Source organism: Serinus canaria, chromosome 2 (genome assembly GCF_022539315.1).
Source record: "Serinus canaria isolate serCan28SL12 chromosome 2, serCan2020, whole genome shotgun sequence".
Lineage (NCBI taxonomy): Eukaryota > Metazoa > Chordata > Aves > Passeriformes > Fringillidae > Serinus > Serinus canaria.
In genome coordinates this window covers 82,374,293-82,395,636 of record NC_066315.1, presented here as the reverse complement: position 1 = coordinate 82,395,636, position 21,344 = coordinate 82,374,293, and the positions used below count along the sequence as shown (strand labels likewise).

The following is a 21,344-nucleotide window of genomic DNA, read 5'->3' as shown; positions in this document are numbered from 1 at the left end:
CCAAGCAGAGCTGACGACTCAGCAAAAGAACAGGGCATTTAGAAGAAAGTGATGTTTACCAGTAGGAAGTCATTCCTCTAATGAAAATTTAACAACCACTAGTGTAGGCAGAAAAAAAAAAAAAAAAAAAAAAAAAAAAAAATTACTGTTTCCCTAAACGAAAATAGCAATCAAAGTTTTTGATTGCCTATCAGCTTTGAAATGCTAATCATTATGGTAACTGTGTTGGTGAAGGTAAGGAATTACTTAAAGTGTGTTATTTTCTTTTTTTAGTTTTTTTTTTTTAATCAGTGCTGCTCTACAGCTGCACATGCTCAAGGAAACAAAACTGTATAATTACCCCTATGGAAGCCATCCAAAGGTTCACGAAGTAAAAGCTCATTCCACCTTAAAGATCAAGGTTTTAAATTAGGAAAGTACTTAGGACTCTAGCTGACAAAGGTGTTTGACCTGCTGGGCAAAGGTAATCTCCAGGGCCTTAATTCAGGACTCTCACAGCACACAACATAGGGGGGATCCCCAGTGCAGTACTTTGAAACAGTAAGATGCTACTTAGAGCAACAAGAAAAACAAGTACTGCAATTTTACAAATATTAATAAAAAATAAGAGAAGCTTTTAGCCTTTTCCCTAAGAACTCATCTTTCCTTTTCCTTCAGAATCCTTTTCCAAACACTGGCAGAGGTGTCCCAGTCAGCCCCTGGTTGAGCTCATGTCAGGAAAGGAAACAGGTTTTCCTGTTGTTGATCAGATTTTGACCTCATTTACAAATACAGTTCCATCAGGACTGGAAGAAAACTTCTGAGACTTCTGTCATGCCATGGTAAGAAAGAAAGAGGAGTTATGCTGACTTAAGACAAACCTGGCATTAGCAATTCTGCACTGTGTGGAAAGGCCATCACAATGGCAAAGCTCAACCCCAGAAAAGTAAAGTGGTAAGGAAATGAAATCTAATGAAATCAGCTAATTCCCTGTTTCCATCAACCAGAAAGTCACTTGGATCAACTCAAATCGTTCTTAATGCCTAAATCTCAACTTCCTATGAAAAAATAAGCTGAGAAAATTACACTGAACCTAGAACTATAGGAGACTTTGACTTTATCATTAATCAGAGGGCAAGTGTTCTTATATGAGAGAGATATACCAACATACCACAGCACTTTAATATAAGCCTCCATTTCCCCTCAAAGCCAAGCAAACTCTTGGATGCCTCATTGAACATAATGAAATAGCGATGAAAAAACACAAAAGAACATAAAGCAAAATGCACAAGGTATCTTTCTTCATTGCTCCTTTTGATCACACCACAAAATCAGCCATGTAGACCTATTACTGTAGCACCTAGCTAGTAAACAGCTTCTATTCACAAAGAGGATTACCTGCAAAGAACAGAACTAAGAGCTCACATGGGCAGTACAGGAGCTCAGCTGACATTGGATAATGAATTAACCTATGGTAACTCAATCTGGATTAAGACAGGGTTTCAGAACCTAAGAGCTCACAATTAAATCAAATAGTGTAGTGCTCTATTCACAGGGAATTTTACTCCAAGGATGTAGCATACAGCAAGATGCACACAAGTGTTCCAGACCTTGGAAGCCTACATGCCCCCCAGATGCTTGCCACAATTTCAGCTAGTGATACACACAAAATTAAAACAGGTGTCCAATAGCAGAACGGGGGAGAAAAATTAGCAGTGGGAATATTTCCTCTAATGCAAAGCATATAAAGAAATACTGGATGTAGGAGACAATGTTTGCTTTCTTTGAACAGCAAAGAACTAACGCTGGGGGCAGTGTATGGAGCAGGGGAAGCTCACAATGTGAGGTGTGGGATCTATTTTTCTCTTTTTACATCTTACCTGTCTCCATGTCTGTGGAAATAAAACTGCAATATAAACTCTGAAAATTCTTATATGAAGAACTTAAAAATACAAAACAAACAAGCAAACAAAATCCCAAAACAATTGAAAACTTCATTTTGGGGAGCATGGGCTACCTATCCTGTTAGAAATCAAGCAAATGCCCAAATGTGGCTCAATGTAGCAGAGGAAGTGTCAGGAAACACAAATCAAGCAAGAGCACACTGTTTACTCCAATACTCTGATGGGTACTGGCATGAAGGCACTTTCCTGTCTGAATCCTAACCAGCATCCAGAAAGACACACGATGGCAGATATGTGAAACTGCCATGACAAGCACTGTAAGCTGCATCAGATATATGAAAGTTGCTAGAAAATGTTCTGCTCCCATCCCAGGATTTCAGTGTCCATTCTTTTTCTATCAGCACCGTAAGCATGTTCATTTTTCTGCTCCTGAGGCTGACACAAAACACACTTTAAGAAGCCAGGTAGCTGTGACACACGGAAGTTCTGAGCACCATGGGGAACTGGTGGCTTGTTTCCCTCACTCACCTGGGACCACCACCACTAAATAACAGTTTAGGGCATTTCATCATTGGCTTTTGCTTCAGCTTACAGTAAAATGACAATCCCTGCAAGCAGCTGTCACAAAAGTGGACTGATACAGCAGAATTTAGCTTTGCTATATGACTTAAACCTGCAGTATCAAGTAAGAGGAAAAAAAGTGAATGGTTTTCAGGCTCACTGTAACAGCCTGTAAAGAAAAAATATTGCAAAGCAAGTTCTGAAAACTTTATAGGATACACTGCTTTTATAGTTTGATAGGCTCTTCTACATCCTTCTACTTAAGTATGAAGTACCACATTAAATACCAAGGTTAGTGTAATTTCTGGTTGTCCTCATGTGTCTGAGCAAAATGATGGGACATTATATACTCAGAGGAGTTACAACTGCCTCTTGACAGCAAAACTCCCAACTGAGAGCATTCTGGCCTCTGGAAGAAAAAAAAATGCACACAATATTTATTTGCAATAAATACATACAGACTATATAAACTGATTTATCCTTGTAACTGATCTAGGCTCAGGATTTGGATACTTATGCCATACCTTCAGACAGATCCTCCTCATGGTCTGATGGGTTTCTATACTTAGGAAAACATGTATACTCTGGAAGTCAACATAACTTGACACTAAATAAGCACCCTTGGAGGAAATAACACACCTACTACTCCTTAGCCAGCTGAACACGAGCCATGCCAGCAGCGGACCCTACATCCACGTGCACGCATGTGAGCTGGAAACAACCAGGCCTCTGTGGTTTTGGCAAAAGGTTTTGCTCAGCCCACTTTGCAGCGCTGATCCATGTGCATTTAAACAGCTTTGGATCTGAAATAGGGCACAAGAGTAAAATTCTGTGATTTCTGCACAGGAAGCACACATGGCCTACGCAGCCACCAACTTCCCCGCAGTACAGAGAGAAAGGGAGTGGAGAGATAACATGAGTTGAAAGGAATTCCTTGAATTAAGACAATACAGACCAAATTTCCTCTCAACTTCATCAACAGCAGAAACCAAGAATAAAAAGTAAATGAAAAGTACTGCAACTAGTTTGCTAACTTCACCTTCCAGATTTGGAAGCCACTTTAAACACCCAATGCAGACTAAAAGAAGCAAGACTGTTGTTTTCAATACAACTGCCAATGTATCTGCTAGTTTTTCAACCTACCTGCATAATTCCTAGGCAATTTTAATCAGATACAGCTGTTTGTACAACTTAAATAGTTGTACAAACAACTCCCTAAAACATTCATTCCCCCTAGAACATTAATATTTCTTGGTTAGGAGTCCCATGTTATAAATCATTTTGTGAAATACGCTCTATTAAAGTGGAGAGTCCATGCAGAAGTTTTTGCTAAGAGATTCATGAGCACAGAAACATGGAGCAAATGTTACCCTGCATACACAAGCATTCAAATGCCTCAAGTTAGAAGGGAACAAATCACATTGGTGCATACTGTCTGGGTGGATAACCAGCTGATTTGATACCCTCCCCCCATAATGTAGACTGAAGAAGCCACTCTTAGGTTTTAAAATTTCTAGATCTCATTTGCTATATATAAATAAGCTGCTAAAGCATGACTGAAAAAGGTATTTAAAGTGACAATAGAAAAAGGAAGGGAGGACAATCAAAAGCACAGATTACTTCAATTTTACAGCAGTTCCATTCCTGATATTTGCAATAGTCCTGCCTCGCCCTTACTTGGACACCAGCATGATGATACTTTCTTCATTGCTGAGATTAAGACATTTATGGTCAAGGTCATGTCATATTTTATTTAAACACAGTGCAGGAGGACATGAAATGTTACAGGTCAGATTCACCATGGCACTTGAGCAAAGCTGGGGCTGCAGGGCAGAGCAAACAGCCAGCCCTCGTGAGAGCTGCCAAGGTGCAACTTCCCTTCATGAGCCCAGAATAAACATCCTCTTCTTTCTTATGGCCAGACAGGTCTCTCAGCCCAAGGTAGCCTCTCTCCACCTGGAACTTAGAGGGATGACAGGGACAACAGCACTGCATCAACCAGCACAGACCTGAATCCTGAGGTGAGACGAAGCCTTGTTTTACCAACAGTAGCAAAAGGAGACAGGAGCTCTGCCTGCCACTACCAGGGTTTCTCAAGCTGTCCCTTGAGAGCTCCTTCTCTCAGATGGAGGTCCCCCCTTGCCATTCAGAAGCACTTTTAAGTCACCTTGAGCCCAAACACTGCAATTGTATGGAAAGGTACTAAAGCAAGTTTCAGTGAGTCAATCTCAGCACAGGGATACAAAACCATCACCACACGCCCTCCCTGGCCACAGCACATTACACCTGCACCTCACTAGCAGCAATCATTTCAACCAAATGATGCATGGATTTCAACCGTAACTATGAACACAAATATCAAACTAGGTCCTGAAATGACCTAAGGCACCTGAAAGGACTGCAATCAGTGAAGTCTCCCTATTGCACAGCCAGTAAGAATAGACATCTCCTGCAAATGTTACAGCCCTGGGAAGACACTTGATCCTCCAGGCATCAGTGTTTTTATTTTTGACTGTACAGCTATAAGCCTTTGCCAAAAGGAGAAGCTCAGCTCTCCCTGCTCTAGACAGAGAAACAACACTGACACACAGATAGATGAATGCTAGGAGTGCAACAGGATCCACTTCATTTTATCTGGGGCAATCTTTCAGCCATATAATGAAATAAAAATCTCTTGGGGACCTTAGATCAAAATGTTTTTTGGTCTAGCAACCACGACTCCCCCTCAGGCTCCACATGGGTTATGGGTTTAATCTCATCTTCCTGCAAGCACACTGTCAGGAGCAGGGCCACCCTTGACTCCATCAGCTGCTCCATGGCTGCAGGCTTAGGCAAAGCAGAATTCAGCTGTGTATGCCTACTAGGACTCTAATGCCGGGAATAGAAGTGGAACACACAACCAAGGTAACTTCATCTAGAGAAAGATAATTCACTACCAGTATTACTCCCCACCCCAAATGCATCAGAGAGAAGCACCCAGACTTTTCCCAGTGAAAGAGTGACTGTATGCCCATTATCTTTACCCTGATCTCTGCACAAACTGTAGAAATGTCTGTACTTGAATCTAAGGTTATTGCTATCGCTGTGAACAGGGATGTCTTCCACAAAAGTAACCACAATGCTATTGTATAGCAGATTGGAGATCTGAACTGGGCACCTGTTACTTAATGTAAATTTCTGAAGTCAGATTTAACTTTCTGGATTTTTTCTTGTGGCTGGTGCTGATGGTTACCAAAAGCATGAAGCTTAACATGTAATCCACATGAGAAGGAAGCCTCTCCTCCATCCCCTTCTGTCCTCACCCTGTTTTCTTTCAGGCCATTTATACAAGAAAAAGACAAAACAGCTCTCTCAGTTGCAGTGACTTGAGACACAAAAAGCAAGAAAATTACCCAGGTCCCAAGATCTCAGAGAGATGTTATCTTTTCTCTCTTCTATATACTACTTTTCAGAGCAAATTCTTTTAAAGCACTCCTTGTCCCTGCCCACAAAGGTGAAAATAATATCTTCAGCTATGGAAGTATCCAAACTTCTTTTTAAAAGTCAGGATGTGATATTGAAGATCATTAAATACTACATATGCAACTACTCTTTATTTCCACAAGTCTTCCATTCACCACTGCTTACATCCAAAGCAAGTCTGTACCTCCACACGTGCACAGTTGTGTAGGGCCAATGTGCAGTTACACATCTGCCCCTCTTTGTAAAGGCTGCCAGAAAATTTGTGAAAATATAGAAGCCAACTACTTACCTGCCTTTCTACAAGAGATAAGGCACAGGGTCTCACACCTGTCAATATACTGAATTCATTAATTTCCAATAATCACAGGCTTTCACTGGATCTCCTCCATCCTTGATCGGGCATTTTTGTATGTTCTTACCAGCGACAGAGGTAACAGCTCTCACTGTTGGGTCACTGCCAGCAATCCTCCACCAGGCAAGCTGGGAAGGTGTTGTATGTTAGGAAGTGTCAGGAAAAGGAGGGAAATCAGTTTGACTGTGTGCATGGTCAACACACAAATGCTAGTAAATGTAGAGAACCCAAACTTTACCTCCCACCCCTTCTTGGTCTACTGCAGATCATGATGGCAGGTACCTCACTTGGATGCTTTCCATGGCTCCACCTTTCCCACCATTCAGGTTAAATGGCTGAGCTCCCTGTACATCATCCAAAGCTCTTGTGTGTCACTAACACGATGTCTGTCATTGATGTCATCGCTGTAACAATCAACCCTGAAGCACAATACAATGATTGTTTCTCCAACCCACATTCACAGTACATTTGTTCCAGCAAGCTTGAAAATGAGAGGATGAGGCAGGCTAGGCTTTCCTGCTCAGTAGGTTTTTGCTCCAATCTAGTTAAAAACATTCAGCAATTCACTGAAGTTCCCAGAGAACTGCACATGTACCACACTTTAAAATAAGCTCAAAAAGCAAACAGTCCTTTTTTTAAAATAATGCACTCCCCCGATGGAGAGGTTTCCTCAGAAGTTTCTTCGTGATATTATACTGAAACTGCTGAACCAGAAAAGCTGAGCTGCTTCTGAGCTATCTTGGTCTTGTTGTTCTTGCTAATGGTTTTCTTCTTCATCTAAATGCTAACAAGGAAAGCCACTGCTGGTTCTCTGACATGCAGAGAAGTGACAGTACATCTCACTAGAAACAGGAAGCTGTGGTCACCTTGGTCTGAAACTGGGTCAGAGATGCCAGCTCAGAGTTATATGGGAGAGATACACCAGTAATATTGGGGAATCAGAGGCTGAGAACAAGATCATCCTTTTCTTGCTGGTAGAACTCAGGTAATATAGCTTTAACAGCTCTGAGAAGGCAGCTGCCTCACAACAAAAGGTATGTTTCATGTACAGTTTTTGGTAACTTTTCCTCATTTCTGGGAAAAGTGTCAGGGAATCTGTGTGCACAGCCAAGCCAAACCCTGCACAGCTACACAACCTTAATCCGAAAGGGACCCATCAATGGGAGATTGCCACTGCTGTGCATTACATTGCTGCTTGTGGGAGAATGTGTCTGATGGAAGAGCAACCCAGCTCCAAACACTGTTAAGACCACTGGACAAGTTCAGTGAGAAAGACTACAGAGTCTTAATGCATTCTGCTTGTAACTCCATCCCTGACAGACCTTTTGCCAGCTAAAGTCACTTTGACCTGGGAACTGCAGCAGACCATGTCATGCACAATGTCAGCAACATTCCTGCCATCAAACAAGTGCTAAAGGATCCTAAGGACTAGCTAGTTATGACATCACCACCTTCCAAATTCAGACTTTCTCAGGAACTGCCCCTAAATGCCTTGAAAAATGCCTGTCCTCATCTCCAGAAACAAGAGTGCCCTTAAGCTGTACAGCTGAGAGCAAATTCCTTCGGGGTTGTAACAACCAATTAAGGGATATGAAGCAATTACTTTTATATCCATACAAATGAAACTCCTCCAATGCAATTAACAATCCCTTATCATCTATTGTTGAATTTGTGGAAACCATATGCTGTACACTCTCTCCTCCCCCAACTTCCCCACAATTTAAACCACAATTGTTTTAGCTAATGTAATTATACCTACCTATTCAAGAGAAATAATAGATGTGTGCACATTATCTGAGTATTTTTAAATGTCCTTTTTAATTTTAAATATAATTTCATTTGAGATTTTGCAGCTTTCATTTCTATTAATAAATTATCATTTCTTCTTTATAAGTGATGAGCTAGTATGTCATGTAATTTCTTTCGTCTAAATAGACTAAGACTTTGATCTAATACAAGCCCTTGCTGGGAGTAGAGAGACTTTCTGTCTAATTTAGTTACAAAAAATATTCAATTAAACTTGGGAGTTTAATTCATTTAGTTATGAAAATTAGATGAACTCAATAAGGTACATTTGATTCGCCTTAAGGAAAAAAAAAGTACCAAAAAAAGGAGAAGAATATCTAAAAGGGAAACAAATATGAATGGAGGAAAAAGGTAGTTTTTCCTGCTCATGTTGAAAGGTGGATAACATGAAGAGTCTGAGTTCCCTTTTGCGTGCCTAGGTAAAACACAACCACAATGAGATAGATATATATCCAAGAGATACACCAACAGCTGGTATTAACATCCTAATTGTCTCTTGGCTAACAAAAATCCACGTAGGTCATAATGGAGTCCGCCACAATCAAGGGAGATCTGATTCCTCACAGCAGGATTACACCATCCATAAACATCTCCATCTCCATTCGAGGAAAAAGACAAATATCTGAATCATTTTTCAAAAGCAGAACAGAGCACCATGGATCACTCAGGCAGAGGCCTCCTGCTGGCTTTGCAGCCATCACTCACCATTTTTGCAGATGGGGCAGCACTGGTCAGGCTCGTACACGGGATCCACGCACTCGGTCTGGGGACAGGCTGAGACCGTGCACAGCACTTCGCCGTTGGCCTCGCAGCGACACCGCTCGCACGGAGAGACCTGCAACACAAACCAGGCACCCTTTAGCTCCTCCACTTCATGCGCTCCTGGCATGGGCAGTGCCCCCCTTCTCATCTGAAATGTTCTTTCCTTCATGTCTTTCTCCTCCCCACTCTAAAACAAATGGGTTTTGTGGCCTAAATAATGCAGAGAGAAAGACTGGGCTCCTCCAACAACAGCAGGAAAAGAAAACCAAACCAAACCAGGTTCTCCTCTGAACCTACACACTGGATGGGGAAGTCACAGGGATGTTGAAAACAACAACGGCAAAGACTTTTAATAGGACTAAAACAAAAATTATCTTGCTGAATTTCTAATGAATTTCCAAAAATTAAGTTCATACTTTAGTTCAGTTCTATTATAAGTTTAAAAATAATTTAGAGGAAAAAAATGTATTTTAAGATGAAAAGTTTTGCTAAATGAAGTTTGAAACTTCTTTTAATGGAAATCTTTAGTGTATTTTTTTCAGGTTTGAACATATGAAGCTACATTTTATTGAAAATTGTATTTTTCAAAGAGAAGTCAGGTAAAAACCCCATCCTTTTGAATTCCGTTATTACCCATAGGTTAATTGGTTTTGGACAATTCTAATATTTGTAACTTTCTGAAAGGAAGTACAAATTCAAAGAAGGGGGTTAAGGAAAATACAGGTAATCCTTTATACCTAGTGAAATGTTACTGCCTTTGAAGAACTCCTACAGAATAGGAATACCATGAGATAGTTACTTGAAAGACCTACTTCAGAGAAATTAATTCCCAGCAAAAGAGTAGCAAGACTCTCTTTAGTAAAAAATGGACTTTGAAATGTCTGCATTTGCCACATGTACAATTTGGGCTGTCCTCCTCGGCATTCCTGACCAGGCACATCTCACTTGCATGGCTGATATCTTCATACCACACAAGATGGAGGGAAGCAAGGATGCTGTACTGTAAATCTCATTGCCACACTCCAAAAAACCACATGGGTACCCATGCTCAGAACACAGGATGAAAATGCAGCTGAACATTATTATTAGTGATCCTATAAATCTAAAATCTGTGCAGATTACTGATTTACTTAGAGGAGGAGGTTGTTCTTTTTATGGACCATTTTCATTCCAGATTCCAGCTGATGCAGACAATCCCCCATTTCACTTCTCCAATAAGAGCAGAAAAAAATAAAATCTAAAAGAGAAAATAATTATTCACTTCGAAGAATCACCCAGATGTCTAGCTTGCAGATCATCTGTTTCTTCTCCCTATTTTTCAGGCAGCCTATCACATTTTTTCCTCAAATCCATTCTCTGCTTGCTTTCCTCTCACATCCTTCTCACTTCCAAAGTTCAAACATGCTGATGCTTGCAAAGCATCATCTCCAACTAAATGCTCATTCATGCTTTGCTACTTCCCTTCCCACCTGCCAAGGCTGTTATTCACTTATGCACTCAGATATCTTTCACGCCCTTCCCTCTGCTTAGAAAGCCTAAATAGGGTTTCCTGCTGTGTTGCTTTCTTCTTTTATTACTATTATTTATTTCAGGTTTCCTTTGCTGGCTACTCACTTTGCATCTTCTCTTTGCTTTACACTCTACCAAGGATAACACCACGCATATGTTTAGGAAATCCCACATGGAGGCTGACAGTCCCGTGCAGAAGTTCTTTATTGCAGACTTTGGGACAACTTTGTCCTGTAACTGTTTTTAAACTGTCACATTGACTTCCAGAGCTGGAATGTCAGCAGATAAGGAGGTTTCTGATCCAGTGCTCGGAGTTGGAAGGCTCAGGTATTTCAAGCTATCACTTGAACCACACGTGAAGTTTTGAGTGTCAGCAAACCTGAGCTTCTAAGTATTAAGGCAACCACAAGAATCATTCTTTCTAGAGTTATATCTAGAAACAATACTTACTAAATTATAAAAACATGGGTTTTAAGGAGGATTGATTTTTAAAATATTATTTTTAATATAAAAATATTATACAATATATGATCCTACTTGAAAAAAATACCAGCACTCAGTTCCAAGAATAAGGATCAACAAGGCAAACCTACAGCTTTCAATCAAATTTTAACACTTTTTGCCATGCCTTGAAAAAGATGCAAATTTGCCAGCCATCAAAGCTGAATGTGATCAGTAGCTACCACAACAGACATTCCTTAGTCCAGGACACTTCTTAGTAGCTGTGTCATTTAATATTGGAAGTGGTGTAAAAAAATAGAGTATCTGACAACAATCAGGAAACAAGGCAACACACAGATGTTATTCCTAAAATCTGTCCTCTGTAAAATTTAAGCATGTTCCAATTCTATAGGTTTACTAGATTTCCAAATTCGACAAAGGCAGAAATTCTCAGAAAAAAATAAGTAATTTACTATTGATTTAGAAACAAAACTGGTCTAATTCTTATCTAATAATGATGATTCATGATACACATTTCTGTCCTATACAGCACACACACCTGAAGACTACATCTTTAGTGAACAGAGTGCACTGTTATTGTGATACTGCAGTGATGAAGACATTTCTAATGTAGTAGATCATGGGATTTCAGGGGAATACCTCCAGTACACTCTTGGTAAGTACTGTCATCTGTGCAACCCACCAACCTGAGTAATGGCAGCAGGAAGGAGGGTATCCATGATATTTTTTCTACAAAGCTCTTTTCAGGCATGCAAGCAAACCACAGTGGCTGCTAAAATGGTATCAGTGTCAGCCATTATCTGTTCATCCTTGGACTAAACACATTGCTTTTTACTGATCATCAGGATGCAACAGGAACTTTAGAAAACCCTCACTTTCTGCACCTTAATGGCAGCTTAATACTTGGAGACATAATTATCACTAGAGAGAGAGACAATAAGACAGTCACCGTATGTAACAGCAGCTAAATAAATCAGAATGAAAAGACACATTTGGTCCTTCATTTCCCCTCTCTACTCATGCAGTGCAAGCGCATTCCCTGCAGCGCAGTTCCCAGGGCAGCTATTGCAAGGAGCATCCCTCTTGTTCCTGTGGGGAATGACCAGCCCAGCAGCACTCATACTCAGCACTTCTACATAACCAGGCTGGACTGGAAATAATATCAATCTCTCTCTGACAACTAATGATACCACATCTCCATGGTCTACAGATGAAGCTGTTAACTCCGTAGCAGCAGCAGTTCTGCCTATGAATAAACTGCAGGAAGACAACAAGAGGCAACAGAAGTCTTGTGTATTCACCAGGCAGCCATAAAACTTGTAGAAAATAGACTACAGATGGCAAAAAAACCCCTAGCTCTTTAGAATTGTTTAAAGGGAAGTTTATGAGCAGAGGTATAGGAGCTGCAGGCACTGTAAAAGAGCAAATGCACTACTGTGTAAACTGCTTGTAAACTGCCACATTTTCCACTCGTGCGGTGTGAACAAAGCTGTAGCTTAGTAAGGCTAGCAGGTCTATCCAGCAGCTTAACGTAAATTTTCATAATTAAGATGGGACAAATCATTTGTAGTCCCAAGTAATTTGAGCTTTCCCCTACCAAATGTCCAACTTTAATTACAAACCAAAGACATCCAACAAAACCAACAAAAAGCTGGATTAATAACAGATATACAATCTACATTTGGTTCCTTCAGCCTTGAGAAGAACCAAACTAAAAAAAAAAACCAGTCATAATCCCAAATTTATTTTCATTTATGGTGGAATTTTTACTAATATTTTCTTGCCACTTACACAGCCCAGGAGAACAAGAATGGGGTTACACTGAGAATAATAAACATACCAGCCATGTTTTTACTCCTCTGTGCCTTAAAATAGCACTGATCTTTCAAAACTCCTTTGGGTTTGTTGACTTCCAGATTTCCAAGCAACTTACCCACAAAACAAATACCACTTGTGGTAGCAAGGAAATTCTAATAGACACAAAGCAACAGGTTTCAAAATTATAGGTCTTTTCCAAAACATTGCATTTCTGAAGATAATTCCTCATTCTCCTAAGACTTTATACACCAGCCTTCATTTTCAAATTTTACTTGGAAGACTTGGACCACGTGCTTTGGAAATCTTCAGCTTCAGTGCAAAACTTTAACATCCATTGCATTTCACCAAATAAAGATTTTTGCTACCAGTTCCACTAATATGGATGTTGTGATCACACTGCTATTCTGCCCCACAATACCCAAGTGTGACCAGAGTGGTGCTGATGGAAACAGCTTTATGAGACTTCATCCTTTCCCTATACCCAAGTTGTGTGTTGTGCTGACATCCATGTTCTTTTTGAAAACACAAAATGCATGCATACATGCACACGCAAGCAAAGCCTGAAGGATGGACTGCAACTCAAAGAAGAAACACATCAAACCTCAAATTCCATGGCACACTCAGCTTCTGGCTCCAGTCAGGGCACTTCTTTGCCATATAGGAATTTTATAGAAGCAGACTCACAAACTTGCGTGCATAATTACATATCTATACATAAATTTTTATACAAAAAATGTCACTTAAATGTTAGGAGGTCACCTTTTTTTTCCTTCAGGTACTCTTTGCCATAAATAGTAGGAGCAGATGCAGAGAAAAATCACATCACTATCCATTTATAACTCCTTCCCTGACCTTAATCAAGAGATTGCATGGTCAACCAAGACCATCAAGTTTAAACTCACAAAATTACCTTTGAAACTGTGCAATTGCTTGCATTTTGCAATTGCTTCCACTGAGCAGCAGCAACCTGACTACATCTGCACCTTGTGTTGCCAGACAACTCCACTGATTGCAGTGGCCCAGGCAAACAGCTGCACTTACAGCTTGTGCTCACAATATTGGAACCAACACTGAATCTCAACTAAAAAAACAAGGTTCTTTCATAGGAAAATAATCAGGCTGCAGTTCCACTGCCTGATTGCATCAATAACTTTCCTTGCTCGTACTGAGCAGACATCCCTTCTCACTTGTGTTTCCAAAGCCAGGTAAAACAAAGCAGTAATGTTTCATAGAGGAAGATATGAAGCCAAGGGCTAAAAGCTGAGTGGAGTTAAAAAGAAAGCTGAAAACCAAAATCTTTTCAGGACATTACTATAAATGTCACTGTTTAACACTATTTTTACCAAGGTTGTCAGTCATGTTCAAATGTACCAGGGAACATTAAGGTTCTACACTTACTACACATTTAACACAGTATTTTAGGCCTGCTTTACTGCCATTATTACAACATTACTACAGAAAAAGGCTAAGAAATGAAACTCTGTAGAAGAGAGTGAATGAAAAGCAGCGAGAAGCCTTTAAAACACTGACCTATGGAGAAGGTGTGGAGAAGCTTCATCTTTTGGCCACTCCTCAAGCACTAAGCTTGCTGGGAAAGAAAGGATCTCAAAAGCCATCTCTGAAAAGGTCACACCAACTAGCTGCTGGTAAGGTAGCTGCTCCCCCTTAAGGAGAACACTTCCACCCTGATGTTGAATGTAACCCTTGAGGATTACATGGAAATAGGGAGGATGATACAATGTTTTCTGCCATACCTTGCAATTCACCAGTGCCTTGGACATTACTGCCTAAGAAGAGCAAATGACAATGCTCTTATTATGGAAAAGGTAGTTCTGTTCTGTTATCTATTTTTTCTTAAATTGAAGAACATGAAAAGACATTACAAACCAAGACTAAGTTTTCAGGAACATGCAAATACCAGAGAGCAAAGGTGACAGCTTACTTTCAGCCTTCAAAAACACACTTTCTATTTCTCCACCCTGAGTGGGGCTCAGCCTCCAGAACCTTGAATTATATTTCATACTCTCCTCAATATATTCAGCATGAAATTTTGCAGTGTATTCAGAAATGGGTTTTGGAACAGCCCTGTATCTAACAGTCACTCACAAGAAATTTCGCAAGCCATTTTTAGAGCCTGCTCACAGGTCTCAACCACAATAAAATACTAAATGGAAAAAGACAAGGTAAATAAACAGAAAACTGGCCCCAACTCCAAAACTTTTGAGTGCACCGTAACATCTTGCATTTTCAATGATAACAACCTTGCATAATGCTAAAAAGACCCTAGTCTGAAAGGATTTCCCTGAACATGAAGCTTTTCAAGTCCTTTCTTTAGGTATCACTGCAATCAAGACTGCAAACTACGCTATTATTAAAAAGAAGGCCCACAGTCATTCACAGAGAGCAAACATTATGCAACCTTGGCGGCACTACCTAAATAGTTAATAAGGAAAAAGAAATTACTGTTAAAAAGAAGGGATCATTACAAACTGATTACTAGGAATAGAAGTCAGCAAAACCCTGCTTGATCCCTGCAAGGCAGAAGTTTAACAGTTAATAGTTAAATAAGGAAAGAAATGCATTGCTGAAAATTTTCTCAAAATCCATAACACCACTGAGTAGCATCCTTCCAAGTTTTTACTGTAAATACCAAAGGAATTAATAAAGATCAGCATCCTCACTTAAAATGTTAGAGTAAGAAAGGTCATGTTTAAGGGAATATTTTACAGGACTGCAGAAGTAATATTAGCACAAAAATGTGAAGAGGAGGGGGAAACACAGAACACTCCTTGAAAAAACAGCTGAAGACCATAATGCCACTTTAAAGAAGAGAAAAGCCCACAAAAGGCTTTTGGCTTCATTCCTTACCATGAACTCCTCTAGGGTCTGGTAGGTTTTCCCTCGGAACTCGCAGTAGTTCTTCCTCTCCTTACACTGCGGGCAGCACTGCGTGGTGTCCACATGGATGCAGCGAGGGTGGAGCCTGGGGCACTCGGGCTGGATACATAGCGGGCCCTCCTCAGTGCAGAGGCAGGGGCAGGCAGAGGGGCCCGGCGCAAACTTCTCCCCGATGGCATAGACGAAGCCGCTCTCGTCCACGCAGCCTTTCCCACGGTAGTCCGGATAGGCGTACTCCTCCGGAGGCTCGGGAGTGACGCTCGCAACAGATGCTGGGAGAGATGAATCTTCAGCCACCTGAGGTTCCTCGGGAGCAGCATCCCTTTGCTCTTGCACTTGAATGCTCCCAGATTTACTGCTTGTCCCCTGGCTGTTCCAAGCCTGCTTTTGCTTAGTCCAAGACTCCTTGTTCGAGTAGTTCCTGTTTCCTTTGCTCTTCCAGTCCCTGCTACCCTCCTCCCTCCCGCTCCTGCCGATCTCATTCATTTTCCCTGGACCTGTCTGGCTGTCCCTTGTAGACGTGTGATCTCTCTTTTCCTGGCTCGCCTTTATCTCCTGTTTGTCTTGAGCCTTGGCCAGTTTTTGTACGGGAACGGTGGAGCTACAGAGGGCAACCATGAGGCAGCAGGTTACGAGAAGAGAACTAGAGAAAGCTCCAATTGCCATTGCAGTAGAGCTGGGCATCACCTACTGCATCCCACAGGGGACACTGCATTCACATCGGAGGGAAGCGCTTCGTAAAGCCACAGTCCCTAGGAAAAGAAGGATTAGGAATACTTCAGCTTCTGCACTTCTTCCCCCCCGCCCCGCACCCCGCCTCGCCTCCACCGATGCAACATCTCAAACAATATGCAACCTGCCTCGGTAGTTTATGCAAAAGGCAAACAGCCTGCTGCTGCATCCCTCCTCCTCCTCCCCCGCTCTGCCAACTCTTATAAATAGCAGGGCTCTGGACACGGACCGAGGGTCTTCGGCTCCGAGAGAGCACCACGGAGAACTCCGGGGAGTCAGCGTTTGCAAAGGCAGGTTCAGGCAAAACTCAGAGCGCTTGGGGAGGTTATTTTTAACTTTCAAATGACAATGTGTGAAGAGGAGGGACGCCCGATGAACTAAATGGAGCTCCCCAAAATCCAGCAGGGTCCGGAATAGAAATTACCCAGCTGAATGCTATTCACTGTCTGCACACACGATGATTTTCATTAACCTCTTAATCAGTCTGAAGTACGCTGGTTTGGGTTCTGTTTAAATACCTACCAGCGAGCACGTTTCTGTAACAGACAAGTAAAACCAAACACACTAAAGCGAGCAAAGATAAACTACCTCCCTTCCGAACTACCCAAAGCAGCACACAACACCACCTCTCCCTCGCCCGTGTTCGAAAGGCAAGGTAGAGCCGCTCCGAGTTTCAGCAGCCAAGGCTCATTTAACCCACATCCTCCAGGAGTTAGGCAGCGCTCCCGGCTCCTCTCCCTGAAACACTGCACACCAAATCGGGGGGTGGGGGGACGGGACACCACAACAAAATAAAACCCCAAACCAAAATACGTACACTACTCCGGCCACGACAAGCAATGCCGCTGCAGCCTCCCGGCACGACCCCACCTCCGTGGTACCGCTCCCCAAAGCCATTTAAAAGCCTCTCTCTACCCGCCCGCCTCGCCAACCCTCGGCGATGGCATCGCTGGGCACCGCGCTCCGCCCGCCCGGCAGCGTTGCCCGGCCCGGCCCTGCCGCTGCAGGGGAGCCGGGGCTCCGCGCCGCCAGCCCAAACTTTCCGGAGGGCCGGGCGGCGCTGCCCGACCCCCTCCCGGTGGAGCTCTGAGGGAGCCGGGCCAGCCCCTTCCTCAGCCCGGCCGGCTTCCCCGTGGTCGGCGCTTCGCCTCCGTGCCTGTCTCCCTCCCTCCGTACCTGCGCTGGCGCCGCGCTCAGCCCCGGCGGCGGCTCGGGCGGGCGAGCGTCGCCCCGCGCCCGGCTCCCATGGCGGGGCCGCGGGCGGGCGGCCGAAGGCGGCTTGTTGCTGCCCGCTCGCCTCCGCAGACCTGCCGAGCCCGCAGCGCGGCGCGGCGGCCGCAGCCGGTGCGGCCCCGCCGCCCCGGGGACGGGCTCCGCCGCGGGCCCCGCTGCTCTCACATGGCGGCCGAGCGCCCCCGTCCCCGGGGGCGGCGGGGCAGGACGGGCGCTCCCTGCCGCGCTCCCTGCCGCTCTCCGCGCCGCGGGTGCGGGCCGGGCGCAGGGCGCGGCGCGGGGAGGGGACTCGGAGCCCGCCGGGGGGCGGCAGTGCAGCGGCCCTGCCCGCCCTGCCGCCGCCGGAGGGTGTGCGGGGCGAGGGTAGCCCGCTCCTGCCGCAGGGCTCCGCAGCAGCGGCGCTCCGGGAGTGGCGGTCGGGAGGGAAAGCGGGGCAAGGCGGGCCCGTTGGGGACCGGCCCCGCCCGCCAGCGGCTGAAACTTTTGGCGGTGTTAGGGGCGTCGGTTCGGGACGCGAGCTGCGCGCTGCGGCCCGTTGCGGCTTTGGGCGCTCTCCCCGCGGTGCGGGACGCGACCCCGCTGCCGGGACACACCTGCGGACCCGCCCCGGGCGCGGGCAGGGGCGGCTGAGCAGCGTTTATTCGGGACGGGCGGGCTGTGCCCGTCTGGTGCTGCCCGCGCCGCAGCATCACGCAGTACTGTGCCTTAGCGCTCCCCTGCTAGCCTGCTCTAGCAGTGAGGTGGTACGTGCTTTACTATTTGAAATACCTACTTGTGCTTTTGCATGGCTGATGGACAGTTCAGAAGTTAAATATAGTTGCGTTTTTCTCCTTTATACTTCTTTGATACAAAAAGAAAAAAAGGACAGCATGGTCTGTTATGAAATGAGTGCTGAACGAGTATTGGGACAAAAACACACAAGGAAAGCTAGAGATACTTTTGTTCAGGATCTAAGCAAGGGCTTGGAGTCCAAAAGGTTATTTATTTATGTAGTTATTTATTTTTAAGCTGCATTAGATGACATATCAGTATAATCTTCTTTTCTGAATTTTGCTTTACAGATGTTCCAGAACAGTCCCAGCTGCACTAACCCTCTGCCACAGTAGCAATTCAACATCCACTGTGCCCTGCTGGTGACTAGGGATGGATTTCACAACCTATTTGGCATTGTATCTGAAATTTTTAGGCTAGATGTAATTTTCAGGTTTGTTTTGTTTTGGGTTTTTTTTTTCCCTTTGAAATGGTATCACTGCAATATTGGTACTCAAGAGAGCAATGAAAATCTACTGGGTACTAATGTTTCATAGTTAAGTACCTTCATGAGCACCTGTTAATTATGAGAACCCAAATAAAATTGCTCCCCAGGAGAATGCAGGTGCTAAACTCTTTTAGCTGCTGGGTTGCTGCTATTAAAAAGTATTGACTCCTGTCTAATTTTAAAAAATATTTCTCTTGAAATCACATCATGTCTTCCAGTCAGATGTTCACCAGCTAAATAATTTTCTGAAACTTTAAAATACAAGACTTAAGTTTTGAAGGATATGAAAAAGTTTTTCCATAGGTTGCACTAATAAAATGAAATTCCGTATTGCTAGGAGATTTCTAGACAAATTTCTAAGGAGTTAAGATAGACTTTTCTCATTATCTGACTAATAATAATTAAGTACTTTCTTTCAAACTACCATCTCATTACCTCTGAGTAAAGGATTTAATCTTTGCCATGTCTAAACCTAAAATATTTTATGCCTTATGTAGTTTAAATCTTGACTTGGGGTGAGCAACCAGTACACGCCATTGCTGATTGCAGAAGAACAACTTAAATGATGGATCTGCCTTTGAGTTCAGAAGCCTGTGAGCACTGCTGTGAGCCTGTGAGCAGCAGCTGCTTGTGGCTAGTGCAAGGCAAAAGAAAATAAGGGCCTTGGAAGGCAATGCTATGTCTGTGATAAAGAGCAGAGAGAAGCCCATTTATGGTTCTGACATTTTCATGTGTTCCCAGGTGAAACTTTGGAACAAAATCTGAGATCTTCAGCATCCAGGGCTTTCTTTGTAGGAACTCTCCCTCTCCCACCCCTGGTTACATAGAACACGGATCATCAGCTGGAGCTGATGGTTCAAGACATTGCTCTGTAGCAAGAAGGGCAAAGACTCAGAGCACTATTGTAACAAAAAACTGCAGCTCATCCTATCCTACTGGGAAAAAAGTAAGAAGTAAACACCCTGATTTCTCTTTCAAAAGGATTTCTCATTGGGCTTCAGTCCCTGTTTATTCAGATTTGTAGGTATATTAAGTGATTAATTGTATCTGACATTAGGACCCTTACAGAACTGACACCTGACCACTTCATAAATGTCATAGAATCAAATTGCAGTATGTTACAGTCCAAATGGTTAAATAGCAGATATGTAACAAATGTTTGGTGTTTTCTCCAGTGAAGTGAAGTCTGAACTAGGAGAGAGAATAATGAAAATCTGTCATCTGAAAGCAGCTTCTAACAATATTTTTAATGAGAAATTGTATGCTGTACCATGTAAGGTCCTGGAGACTGGAACTCTGTTTATTCACAGAAAAAACTCAGCATAAAAATACAGCTCCAAGTTTCCCTACTCTGATTCCCCCCAAGTCAACAGTAGCAAGGACAACTCTGTATCTGGATGAGGATCAAATTCAAGACTTTCCTTTTCTCTGGGTCTTGTCTGCATGATGAGAGCCTTTTATTATTATTATTTAAATGAAAGCTGTCATTTGCACAAAACAGTTCTCTGTTTTAGCTTAGTTTTCCTAAGAATTAGCCTAATGTTATATAATGCAGTTGAATGGAAACCAAAAGGGAACTCGGTAGTTGAAATAATACTTGTTCTGGCAAGGAATAAGCTGACCATCTCCATTAGACCAGATCAAGATAGTGAGAAGGGACATCCATGCTGAAGATAGCTGACTATTAGTCAAAAATACTTAATTAAACATCTACTCATGTAGGTTAGGGGGACTGAAATTTTGATGAATATTTTTTAAGAGTGACCTTTGTTCGTACAATTCTTTGTATGAACAACAAGAATTGAAGTTTAGGATCTTTTGCCAAGTTAAAATTGGTTCTCTGACTGGGTGATTACGACATAAATTCAAAATCTCTCAGCTAGGCAGACATGATCTGGACATCTAAGAGCACTGAGGACAACCACTTTTAGCCTAATATATGGTTAAAATTTGGGATATGCACATACCCCAGTGTATACATGCAACCCTGCACTCTGAGGAGTCACCTGAAGCATCCAAGTCCCTGTGTTGTCATGCAGGGACTGTTTCATTGAAGGAAGTGTCACCTGCCTCCAGTGAGGAGATGGGGAGAGAAAAGAGGAGGAAGCTCCATGGGACCTTGGAAAGCTGGGCAGGGGAAGCAGAAAAGGAGCCCCAGTGCAAGTGGGGAGTAGGTGTGGGTGTTGGAAAACCCCACAAAACAATGAGGTTGGCTTTGGTGGCAGCTGTCTGCAGAGCCCAGGGGGAGGACAGGACATGCTCGGGGGAACAGTGCTGCAGTGTCTGTGTTGTGCAGCAGCTCTGAAACTCTGGAAGATGAGAGGGGAGGAGATATCCCCAAAGCATGACTCCTCTGGGAAAAGGGATGGTTGTGCCTTTTTGTTTTGCTTTGTTTCACTATTCTTCCTAAAAGGAAGAGAGTTGTTATACAGAAGGTGTTTTTATTGTGGTGCTAAAGTGGCAGTTGTTCAGGCAGGTTGAAATCACAGCCTTGAAAAGGTGGCAATTTGTGCAATACCATTAGTCCAGCCATATAAAATAAGGCCTTCAAATAGCAGTCAATCTGAAGACAGAAAGAGAGAGACAAAGCTAAAGTACGTATTACTCT

The 21,344-nt window shown here is 43.0% G+C and overlaps 1 protein-coding gene across 2 annotated transcripts in view; it reads right to left on the bottom strand.

Moving 5' to 3' along the window:
- Nucleotides 1-21,344, bottom strand: part of VWC2 (von Willebrand factor C domain containing 2) — a 77,189-nt gene that overhangs the window by 37,062 nt on the left and 18,783 nt on the right. The window contains exons 1-3 of one of the 2 annotated variants that reach the window (XM_030228150.2): nt 17,422-17,457; nt 15,484-16,265; nt 8,770-8,899 (exon numbers count right to left, since the gene is read on the bottom strand). In XM_030228150.2, the coding sequence (XP_030084010.1) occupies nt 8,770-8,899; nt 15,484-16,197 (844 nt within the window). In that variant the 5' untranslated portion in view covers nt 16,198-16,265; nt 17,422-17,457. Of the gene's footprint in view, nt 1-8,769; nt 8,900-15,483; nt 16,266-17,421; nt 17,458-21,344 lie in introns of those variants that run through there. The other variant, XM_050971068.1, reaches the window with a different exon arrangement.